This window comes from Pithys albifrons, chromosome 4 (genome assembly GCF_047495875.1).
Source record: "Pithys albifrons albifrons isolate INPA30051 chromosome 4, PitAlb_v1, whole genome shotgun sequence".
NCBI classification, from domain to species: Eukaryota; Metazoa; Chordata; class Aves; order Passeriformes; family Thamnophilidae; genus Pithys; species Pithys albifrons.
Window position 1 is genome coordinate 24,688,991 of NC_092461.1, and position 12,485 is coordinate 24,701,475.

The 12,485-nt window shown below is 35.7% G+C and overlaps 1 protein-coding gene across 9 annotated transcripts in view; it reads right to left on the reverse strand.

The window, feature by feature from the left end:
• Positions 1-12,485, reverse strand: part of SEMA5A (semaphorin 5A) — a 395,174-nt gene that overhangs the window by 144,622 nt on the left and 238,067 nt on the right. For all 9 annotated transcript variants that reach the window (XM_071553669.1, XM_071553674.1, XM_071553672.1 and 6 more), the window contains one exon: positions 897-959. In XM_071553669.1, the coding sequence (XP_071409770.1) occupies positions 897-959 (63 nt within the window). The remainder of the gene's footprint in view (positions 1-896; positions 960-12,485) is intronic.

The following is a 12,485-nucleotide window of genomic DNA, read 5'->3' on the forward strand; positions in this document are numbered from 1 at the left end:
TAATGAGAAAAGTTAAAAAGCCAGTAATTAGATAGCTATGCGGAAGAGACTCCTCCTCTCCTAGATGGCAGAGCTTTTGGAACATGTTTTTGAAGCCTGGAGTTTTTTGAGTTTTGCACAACAATAATGTACGCTGACACATTCTACTGAATAAAAGCAAGTGTGCTTTTTTGCAGATATCACTCTTAATGTGTTTTCCTTAATCTTTTAACTGAATTAGCTTTATTCATTAAACAGTATAATAATTACAAATATAGCTTGCGTGCAATTCTAACTGCTTTTATAATAAATTTGACAATTAGCTTGGGCTGGGACAGGCCACAAAAAACACAGCATCGATACAGGTTCCATCTTAGCATTACATTTACCTGTGCTGAACAAAAGAAATTGCAATAGGCCAGATAAAGAATTGGTTCTAAATACTAAAAATATATCAAGTTCCATGTCCAAAAAGTTAGTGAATTTAATATTATTTTCTTTATAGCACCAGTAGATAGAAAATACAAAAGTTCATAAAATTGCATCCAATACACAAGGATATAAATTGAGGATTTCACAAAGTAATTACACCGTTATTCAGGATTTGCAGCACTGAAAATGAAGTGAGAATACAGTCCAATACATATGGGATGTCCTGGTTTAGTCTATGGAGTCAAAACAGTAAATTTTTGGAAGCTAATGTTAGTGATCATTTCAGAAAAGAATCACATGCCTGTAACTCTTAACCCCACACTCCCTGTATTCCTTTTTATTCCTTTTACATATCAGCGTCAAACTCTTTCCCTTCAACTCTTTAGAAAGAGAGATAGTAAAAATGCAAAAGGTGGAGCTTTATACACTGAATTACACCTGTTATTAACATTTTTTTTAAAGCAGAACAGCTGTCTCATGCTTACCTTTGATTTGCCTTTACTGTAACAGGCTCTTTTAGTAGCTTCATCACATTGCCACTCCACTGCCTGCAACCAACAGGAATTAGTTAGAAATGCAGGGAACACAGAAATATAAACCTTGGAGCTATCTAAGCCCATGCTTGTGATATGTGTTTCAGACATACTGATGATGAACTATGAGTGAGTCTATCCATAAATGCCTTATAAGCTTTTTCTCCTTGAAATGCAGTCTTGCTGCTGAAAGTTCTTCAGTGTTTTAATCCAAAACGAAACTGGCCAACCCCCTGGTTCACTGTACTGATCACAACAGGAGAAATAACCAGTTACACTTGACATTATTTAGCCACTTTTTTGTGAATTTTAAGGTAAGCAGATTGGAACACACAGAAAAGCTAAACCTCTCTTCCCAGCAGGGGTGGGTTGCATCATCACAGTGTCTGAGGTCAGTTCTGCCAGAAAACTTTTCACCATGCCCTATTGCAGTTTTTTAAGTATTTATCTCAAGCATCAAATGGAGATTTTAGTCTCTAAAGATATGACTGCAGCACTAACCAGATGCACTAAAACTTCTATTCAGAGAAAGAAGTAATGGGCAGAGACATGCAAGAAAACAGTGAAACAGAGCACTGCAAAGCTGAATCAATTTATCCTCATTTTTTGAGCTGTCTCACTGCTTCAACAGATTTATACCAGGACTGTAATGCCTAGTCTGCCTTACTATAGTTTCACTGCATGAGTTAATTCCAATTATTTTCATATTTAACACTCAAGACCTATGACTTATGAACTTATTGTTCAGTGGAGCAGGCTGTATGCTTGGTGTTTATGTGCCAATACATGTACATATTTGAATGCCTGTATATGCTGTATAGTCAAAGCACATGTTGAATCAGTTTGCATTCTTTCACCTCAACAGTGCACATTCTCATGTTCTTTAGATAAAAATGCGACAAAGCACTTCACATTTTATCAGGAAGAACAGAGATTTCTGAAGTAACCACTGCTCCTTAATTATTGAAATCACAGCCTTTCCATTTTTATTTACAAGGAAATAATGGAAGACCTTTTATCCGGATTTAATATAGGAAACGTTTTGTACCTCTCTTTTAATAGAAACTATATTAATAGCAAGCAGATTCTATAATTAACAATAGGGTGAAAGCCTATTTAAATTAAGGGGGAGATGCCTTCAAAGTATCTGTGTTTCAACAAGCCCAAGAATGAGATTTTTTTTATTTCAGGAGAAAAAAAACCCTTATAAAAACTAATGCTATTACTTTTCTTCCCCACCACAAACTTTCCTATTTGCAACATTTGCTTTTGCAATGCTAAACGACTACAGCATAGTGGGGAATTTATCGAAAACTTCTGGAAGAATCCACTTGTGAATGATCCTAGCATCCATAACAAGCTGTATCTACTAGCATGAAAGAAATGTCATATGAAGTTAGAAAAAAAAGCAGCAATGTGTCATACAAAAGCAGCAATGGCCTAACTCTTTTGACTCTGTAATGCAAAAAGCAATTCATGTTCTAACAGAGATCACAGTACAAAAGACTGCTCTTGGATGAGCAATTAAGTTCCCAATCCATTAGGACATGCTAAATCTATATGTTATATAGCACTGGATACAAGACTGTTATACTGAATATATTATCTCTAAACAACACAAAAAATTTCAGACACCTGGATAAATGCAAGAGTTAGTTGCCAGCAGGAGATCAGAGTAGAAAGATTTAAGTGAAATATGGGTGCTTAAAAGGAAGATTTGAATGAAAGTTCTTGCCATAACTGAACTGAGAAGATTATGCCAAGCATGAACAGCAAGAAAAAGATTGGGTAAAATGTAAAATGCTTATCAAAAGCATGAACAGCAAGAAAAAGACTGGGTTAAATGTAAAATGCTTATCAATGAATAAATTTTCAGGGACAAAATATTCAGCTTACAATTGGCTCTAAGTCCACAATAAAAGAGTAATTTGAAGAAGAAGGATGTGAAATGCAAAAATTACAGAATGTCATAAATCAAACTATATAAGTACATTTCTCAGGCACTGAAAATTTTGGAAAAGAAAATCAATAGACTTTGGAGATAGGAAATTCAGAAGCCAAAGTGACAGTTCTTCAAGCTTTTGAAATCTGAGAAAAACCACATAACATGACTCTGCAGGCAGGTCGTGGTTGGAGAATCTGGCAACTCCAAGTGCACAATAATTCAAGTAAAATCTAGGACAATTCAGGCAGAGGCCTTATTAACTCTGACCGTAGTGGGAGAACATTGGGACAGCATCTTCCTCTCACTCCCCTCTTCTCAGCAAAGCAATCATAGAGAACTAGCGTATATGCATTTCATAAAAAAATAAAGAGGTGAAGAAAAACAAACACTTCAATGTTAGCAAAGCCTGGTATCTATCCCTGGAGAGATAGACTCCTTAAAAACCTTGCTAACTGCCACCCTTCTGAGAAGAAATCAAGCATTAAACACTGTGACAATAGAGAGTTGTGGGGCTCTTGGTGCAGCCTGTAAGAGCAGCACAGCCAGTATCACCTTAGCTCAGAAGCAGAGAGCTGAAAACAATCAAAGACTGATAGCTTTGGTTCAATACTCTTTTAGGCAGGATAAACATCTTGGCTAGACTTCTCAAATAATAAAAATTTTACCATCACGTCACAAAACCACTAATACTGTTAATAGCATAAACTGAAAATAAACTTTCTTCTCTTTCTTTGACATCCACACAATGCTCAGATTTAAATAAACATGTTAAATATTAAAATGTAATGTAATATTTCTGGATATTATAGTTAATAGCACATACAAGAACCCAAATAAAAGAAACTGCTATAACTCTATATAAATACATATGCTTGCAAGCTAACTAAATGGTAAACTCTCTGGGAAAACCCTGTTAATGAGGACATATGCCAAAAGGGAGTAGTACTGTCTAGACAAGAAATAAGTGCAGAGACTTTGTTGACAAAGGTAAATTCCATTTTTGAAATCAAGTGTACCCATAGTCCTACAGCCCTGGGTTCCACTGAGAGGGGAGACAGTAACAGAGCAGGCTGCAAATGAAATATAGCACAAAGGCATCTGAAGATTGCTGAGTAGTTTAAACTGTTGTACTTTGGTCCCTAAAGCTTCCTAAGTTCAGTAATGCAGACAAACACTTCAGTACAGAGAGATGTTTTGTTTTTTTTAATCTCTAGTAAATTTGTGAGAGTTTTCTACAGAAAGGAAATTTAGATATTCAACACAGTTTTCTGGTTATATACACGGGGAAGACAGGTAGAAAACTCCTCAAGCTAAAAGTCAGTTCAATGTGGAAGAGGAGAAAAATATGTCCTGAATCTTCAACACATAAAGACAAAACACAATGTTCCAACAGAATAATAGCAATATGGGCTATGCCAGTAGAAGACTAAGACTTTGAAGTTTTCATTCGGAAGGACTGGGTGGACACATGGATTGCAATTTCAGAAAGGAAGTGGAAAAATCATGTTTTAAGGATTTTACTGTTGCCCGCTGCTTCCATTAAATGGACATATTCTCCTGTTTAACACTGATTGCTGACACTTCCAGATGAGTAGCACAGATATGCCATGCATCCCATGTTGGGTATTTAACTCACTATGATGTTCATTCTGTTAGGGTATTTTCTTTTCTACATTTCTTAATAAGAAGCTCCAATTTTCACATGTGAAATATAACCCACAGCATTCCATGTACTGGTTTTAATTAATATTATAATTCTACTTGAGCTGGCAACAAAATTTATTGAACCAAATTATAGACACTAAAGTTTGTTTGCTAAGGGGAAAGAGGAAATGGGTTTGAAAGTCAGTGCCAGAGAAAATAAGGACAGGTAATACACAGCTGCTGCGACACATCTCCACTAACAATAGGTTAAGGAGTAGGATTTAAGTTGGCACATCAGTCTGTTTCTGATAGGAAGTTGACAATATTTACTGTGACATGGCTTTTATAAATCCTGCAATCAATATGGTCTTTCAAACACCTCCATAAATTCCATGTCTTGACCTAGCTTGTTCCTAATTTCCCAGCCTTCAGCATAACTATATTGTATCATATATAAATAAACCTTAATTATGTAAGGTAGTGAGATTTTCAGCACTGTGGAAGTCAGTGTGGCCAACTCTAAAGATTGAACTTGAAAGGTACAACTTGAACTTAATCCAGCATACTCCAATGAGGATGTCATATTAACTTTTGAGCACATAATGTTTTCTTCAATTAAATACATGAATACAAAGCTTCATACATATTTGACATAAAATCAGACTGAACAAAAACTAGGCTTTGGGGCACACTTAGCTCCAGCCTTGAATTCAAGTTTCAAACCGATGGCAGGCATCATTTTATAAAAGCTAAATTGCAAATAACTGTATCAGTGTTTTAAACATAACATCACTGATGTTTGTAAAGAACTTCAAAAACTTCAGAAGAAATTTCTCCTGGCATTTTCAAGGGGTAGGAGGAGGAGAGACATTCCAACCAGACAAAAAATAAATTCTAACTTGAGATATACAATGAAACAGTTATCTTCAAAATGAAGAAAAATATGCATCCAACACTCATACAGGTTAAACTTAAAAATTACAGTATTAAAATTACTAATATTCTTTGGAACAACAAATATATTTAGTAAATTCTCTGGATGAGCAACAAGAGTCCTGCTTAGAAGTTAAACTAGTTTATCTTCAGCAGGCAAACAAACTATCTTCAAAGAAATTAACTCCAATGAAAACTGAAAGATAATATCGAATCTAAACTGATTTATCCAAATACATCTGAAGAATGCTAAAAGAGAAGCATGGAAAGTGTAGAAACAGTAAATAATATTCTTAAAAGTATCTGTCAAGGGTTTCTTTTACATGCCCAACATGCAGAAACAAATGAAGTCCCCAGGCAAGACATCTGGAGGTCCCTTCCAACCTAAATTATTATATCATTTTCCAGAAAAATTACAAAATACACAGGGAAAAAAATCAAAGCCCTAAGTAATTAACTTTCATATAGCCCCTTTCAATAATTCTGACTTTAATTACTACATGTAGACAGGAAATTTGAAATTTGAACACAGTCAAGAAAGGTCTGGTCAATTAGAATGATTTAAGTGAGAGATGTATGAGTTTTACTGACAGGTCAAGAAAAAACATGTGACTTTCACCTACAGTGGAAGCTGCACGCATAACTGAGTACAATCACACCTCCTGAAAGAACTATGCTCCTATAGCTACACAGATAGTCAAAACACATACAGGTAGACAGGTATACATTCATATATATTTTTTACATATGAACATATCTGGAGTGTAGAAACAGGATGTACTTTTTCATTTCATAGAGAAAGAAGTTAATTAGTCAAGAACCAAGAAATGAACAGAACAGTATTCCAGACAGATGGTCCAGCACTTCTTAGGCAGATGGCTCTGCTAATTAGATACTGGCAAAAATAACATTAAAGAAGACGGTTTAATTACACAATGCCAAAACCTAACAACTACATGATATTTCCTTTTTTCTTTTTTCATTATGTGCTTGCTTTCATCTCCTGTATCATGTATTTAAACAATACTCTGGGGAGTTGGGGTATAACAGCGATAACCATAATAATATATGTCAACAAACATGAGTAATATTGCCTTACTGTTCACATCAGTCCAGCAATGAAAAGGCTTCAAAATGTTTGGACTTGTTTGGCTAGGGTGTCTCGCAGCCTGCCTAATTAGCTCCCAATGAACATGTATGCTGGATTCCAAAAGCTGAATTTAAAGAGGCCATAAAGCAAGTGTCAGGATCGTAAACCTAAAGAAAGAATGTAGCCACAGAGCAGTATAGCAGCAAGACATTAGCAGCAAATTAGCAGCCACAGAGATCGTGGTGGTTTTGATGGTTACCAGAAATTTTAAGGCATGCTTAGGTATAATGACATCCTTGCTTCCAGCAAATATGTAAAGCCACTTAAGGAAGATTTATACCTCTCTCTACTTCACAGGAAGCATTTTCCTTGCTTTCCACAGAGTCATGACCTCCTGTCCTTGCAGTCATTGTTGCTGGAGCTGCCCATCTTGCCAACAGGCTCCTGACAAACAACTTTGGACAGTGGTCACCTTCTGAGTGAAAAACTAGTCAAATATTAAAAAGAGGCTTCCCTTTAACACAGCCTTCCCTTTTGGCTCACAAATAAAGGAAAAGCTGGTTTCTGGGGATTTAAGGCAACCTGGTTAGTCTTTCACACACAGTGATAGGCCAGCAGCTTATACAAGAAGTCCAACACCATATGGACAACTTTACTAATTGGCTACAGTCACTGCAGTATTTTGCCACCAATTTTTTTTGCCACATGGAAAAGCCAGTTTTTCTGAGAATAACATCATGTGTGTTTTCATTTGTTCAGAACCAGTTTTTACTGTTCATCCTCAGTTAAAAAATACGGTTTCTTATAAAGTAAGCACTGTGAAAGATAATGAAATAAACATAAAATCATGCTTGCGTTTTCCAGGGTTTGGAATTCAGTTAGAACTGAGATCCCCTGACAGATATATAATTTTGTACTTAAACCAAGTAATATCTGAAGCTTTATATGGCTTCAAGGAGCTGATGTCAACTTAATTTTATTTCAAATATACTAGCCTGGAGTATATAAAAAAGTGAGAAGTACATACCCTGACAATTCATGAAGCAGCCAAAGTTTTAATCAGCTGATTTTATTGACTATGCAAATAAACAGTTTTTGAAAATTGTCAGAGTTATTATGATAAAATTAGAAGAAAGAGTTAAGCATATTAAAGAAGAATTTATTGCTACTAAGACTTTCACAAGCCCTCAGTGTTGGGCTACTCTACTGACAATGACATAGGATTCAGTCCAAGGCTGAGCTTTCATAAATGCCACCTACCCATCCAACTGTGTGTTACCCTCTTGGTCTTCTGTGAAGACTTCTAAGTGTCACAAAATATCCTGGGTTTACATTTAACAGTGACAGATTTATAAAGGAAAATAAAGTTCCAAACCTAGAAGCTAGCAACTCAAAACTTAAAGTATATTTACAACTAGGGGTTTCAGTCCTACTCCCAAGAGTTAATAAAAAAATGAAACTGTTGCAATGTGACTTTCAAAGTTTTTATAGTTCCAATCTGGCATTTTGAGGCTTTTACAGTTTTTATGGACATTTAAAAATTGAATGCAGGATTGTGCTGAAGGGGTAAAACAACGAAATGTTCTTGCATTACCAAACTTGGCAGCCATTCAGCAGGTAGGAATGAGATTTCATAACACATTTTTAATGCACATTCTGAAATTATACTACATATAGTAAATTTAATGTATTGAATAAATTACATATGAATCCTTTAAGATTTAGCATCTGTGTTAGCACATTGAGTTTTGAAGTGTTTCCTTCTTTTTGGCAAATAAGATTGATTTTAGTAGGTTCCAAGACTTTTTGAAAGCAGTATTTCATGTTTGGGTTTTGTTGTTTTTTTTTTTAATCCCGTGTTTTAAACTTTTAGATGCTGACAGATCAGGATTCTCTACATTCCAAATAATGGAACTTCAATATAATTTCATACTTCTCAACACTCTAGGGTTAAGAACAGAGTAAGTGGTTGAAAGAAATCCCTGGCACTGGAGTGCCACAAAATGTTCCTTTGTACTTTGAGCATAGCAGGCAGAAGTGTTGTTATTTTTTTCTTTTTCCTGTATACCTGCTCATTGCTAATAAAAAAACATGGAAATTGGAAGGAAGAGACAGCATGGAATGTGGGCCATCCTGCCCACTGCTAACTCACTGTTCAAGACAGCCATGCAGATGTTGGATGCCAAGACATCAGCCCTCAACTTCGAGCCACAGACAGTCAAGGAGAGTTCAGAAGACTTGGTGCAAATCAAAAATCTTCTTGAAATAATTTCTAAGAGACAGAGCCAACATACTATAACTTGTCCCTGGGATGTCAAAGATACCAGATAGGAGCCAAAAAAGTTCAGATGGGCCTGAGAGACATGATGGAGGATTCAATGTGTAACACCTTCTAAGTCATATTAAATAATTGAGACTACAAAAAATTGTATTTATATATGTATGTATATAATTTTCTACATAATTTCACATTAGGTACAGAAAAATAATTTTATGCCAATTTCCATTTGTCTTTTATACTTATTTATTTAAATAGTTTTGCCATTAGGCTTTAGAGATGGAAGGCTTGATTCTGTTAATAGTAATACCCTTCTTCAGTTTTAAAGAAATTACTACACTTTACAATTACTGTTATTTACAATAATAAACATAACTTTTAAAGTTAAACTAAAAATGGTGTCTCAGAAGAGAGCAGAGACAAAAACTGATGAAGAATCTTTAACTTATATGTTTTTCCATTAAATATGCAACCAAATCCAGAAAAGAACATTTTAGATAGATGAAAGCAGAGAGGAAATAAAATGCTAATGACAAAGGAAATATAAGAATCAGCATTTCATGCAGCTTCACCAGTGAAAAGCTAATGGAAAAACACGTTTCAACAGCAAGGAGACACAAATACAAGATTTTCTACATTCTTCTAGTTAAATTAATTGATCAGAAAGCCAACTGTGAAAATCAAGCTTGATTTTTCTTTCCACCTAAAGATAACACATAGATATACAAGCCATTTAGAAAGTTGATGGGGCAAAATGGAACACAGTTAAGAAAAAACACCACCACATTTCTAAAGAGTTGGGAACACAGCCGATGGCAACACAATCAACACTTCCCTTAGAAAAAAGGCAATTTCAATTTTGCTTATTTTTACTTAAAATTAATTTGCTTAAATTTGACAAATGCTAAAATAATCTGAGAAATAAAATAAAGGAATAAATGAAGGAATAAAAAGTAAAGAGACATATAAGTGAGTGTCATCAACAAATAGATAATATCAGGACCTGTGAAGTAAGACAAAGAAAGAAGAGCAAGCTGAGAAAAATTCTCATAAAATACAAAGCACAAAAGATACTTATTCAAATCAGAAATCTTGAACCTATGGTGTAGCTGCACTATTAAATTATATAGATAACAAGAGTGAGCAAGACAAACAGGAGCCTCAGGACTAAGGAGAGTACCAGCTCCGAGTATGAAAATGTCTTCAAGGGAATATCATGCACTTGAATTGCAATGGAAGGAGCAGTGGGAACAAGGGAGCCCATAACCCAACTTTAAATCACCACTTCATTGTGAAGATTTGACATAAAAGTAAGGCTATTAAAAATCCTGAATGCTATTCCTTTTTCTCTTGTTTTGACACAAGTGAACGGTCTGGAGCAATGTCAATGATTCATTGAACTGCACTTCTAGGTTACATGTTGAACATCACTCAAAATATTAATTAGTGGAGGTCAGTGACATCTGGCAACCTCGTATTAGCAATATTAAATGGGTGGGCAGTTTCTATCCAGTTTCTATACAACAAACACTCAGATCCAAACTGGCCATTTTTGCAGAGGCAATAGAACAGCTGTTTAGAGGGAAAACATACCTTAGTTACATATACATCATAGAATCGATTGGGTTGGAAAAGAACTCAGAGATCAAGTCCAAACCTTGGTCCAACTCCAGTCCGTTTACTAGATCATGGCACTCAGTGCCACGTCCAATCTCAGTTTAAAAACCTCCAGGGATAGTGAATCCACCACCTCTCTGGGCAGGCCATTCCAATGCCTGATTACTCTCTCTGGAAAGAATTTTTTTCTGATCTCCAACTTAAATTTCCCCTGGCAGAGCTTGAGCCCATGCCCCCTTGTCCTATTGCTGAGTGTCTGGGAGAAGAGACCAACCCCCACCTGGCTAGAACTTCCCTTCAGGTAGGTGTTTACCTCATTCTACATGGACAAGGAATCTTGGGAAAGCAGTCACTGAAACAATCATCATCATCATAATGCTTTGTCTTCAACTTTTTCCCTCATATTTCCCTCCCTGTTGACTTCATATTTCAGTAGACATGACTTGTAGGAAGTTCTGCTCAACCTTTAGATTCAGAGACCTTCAAGTGTTGAGAAAAGCATCTCCAAAATTTCAGTGACCCACAGAAATTTTAGAAAACATCTCACACAGGGAGCTCAATCAAAGAAATTTATTCCTGAACCAGCTGTACAATGTTCTCCTCCTCCTGTAGCCTCTCTTCTGTTTTTCCTGATTTCATTGCTACATTGGAAAAACAATATTGTACTTTGTTTTTTTTCTCCCAATGCAGCTGAAAGCTTGCTGGAAGTAACTACAAAAACATGAAAAATAAAGCTCAGTCAACAGGATGCTCAGTGCAACTGGTAATAAGGCACTTCTGTGCAGCCTTGGGGCTCTTATTTCTTCTTGCAGATATCACCAGCTTTCTCCTTTCAAATTACACCTTATTAGCAATTTGTCCCCTGATGGGTATGTTATAGCTCTTAGCTTTTTAACAGTGGTTTATACCAGATGCTAGTTTATAATTATAAACAGAAAGTAACAAAACCTATTTTATTACTAGGAATTATTTCTTAAAAATTCTCTTGTCCTTTTTCTGCTGAAGTGAATCCTTTGAATTCAGTGTTCCAAACCCCAGAGCTTTTACTATAGCAAAGTACTCCAAAATCAAAGCGAGCTTTGTCTAAGAACAGAAGAAAGGCAAGAAATTGTAAACAGTCTTGATCACTACAGAAAAGGGACAGCTTCTGCACAGTAGTTTATAACAGGAAACCCCCTTAGTCTGAAGTACTGAAGAACTTGAGAATTAGACCAAAGTCCACTCATTTTAGCTTCTACTGGGAATAGTGGAATGGATTTGAAACTCAGATCAGGCTATTCTGAGAGCACCTCTACAAAACAACAAAGTCAAAATGCTCCAAATAGTCAAAATTAATTTTCTATTTTAAGTTCAATGTAGATAAACCCAAAGATTTCTCAGTGTTCTTGAGGGAAAAAATAAAGGATAACCTTTATCTTTGTTAAAAAACCACCAACAAACAAAACAACAGAAAAAACACCACTGAATTTTTATCTGCCTTAAACTGCAGGGAGGAGTATGTTTTATTTCAAAAAAAATCAATGCCACAAACATTTGCTTAGCATTTTTCCACAACAGTCAGTGTGATTCTCACTTAAGAATGTCCAGGTATTAATAGTAGCCAAATCAAAATTCACAAGTTCAAGAAATAAAGCTCATGCTTTCAAAAGATACTTTGAGATTTTAATAGCAACATTCTGAATAGTCTATTAGACTTCTTGCAGATTCTGTAACCTTTCCTTGCAGCGGAGGTTTTCTGCAATGGAAAACACCTCCTGAAATTTTTCAGTGCTTCTGAAATTATCCATTTCTTTTACCCAAATTATGGGTAATTCAGGCTCTCACAGAGAGCCCAAGACTCGTGGCAAAGCTTGCACCTATAGACATGTCTCCTTCACTCTGAAAGCAGAATGACTACAAATCAAAAAGAATTAAAACGAATCTGCAATGCAAGCAAGCGTATTTCCACCTCAGGGAGGATATTTGATGCCTAAACTCAGACAGAACCAAACCAAACTTTCCTGCAATGACTTTTCTCAAAGCACACTTCAGCCC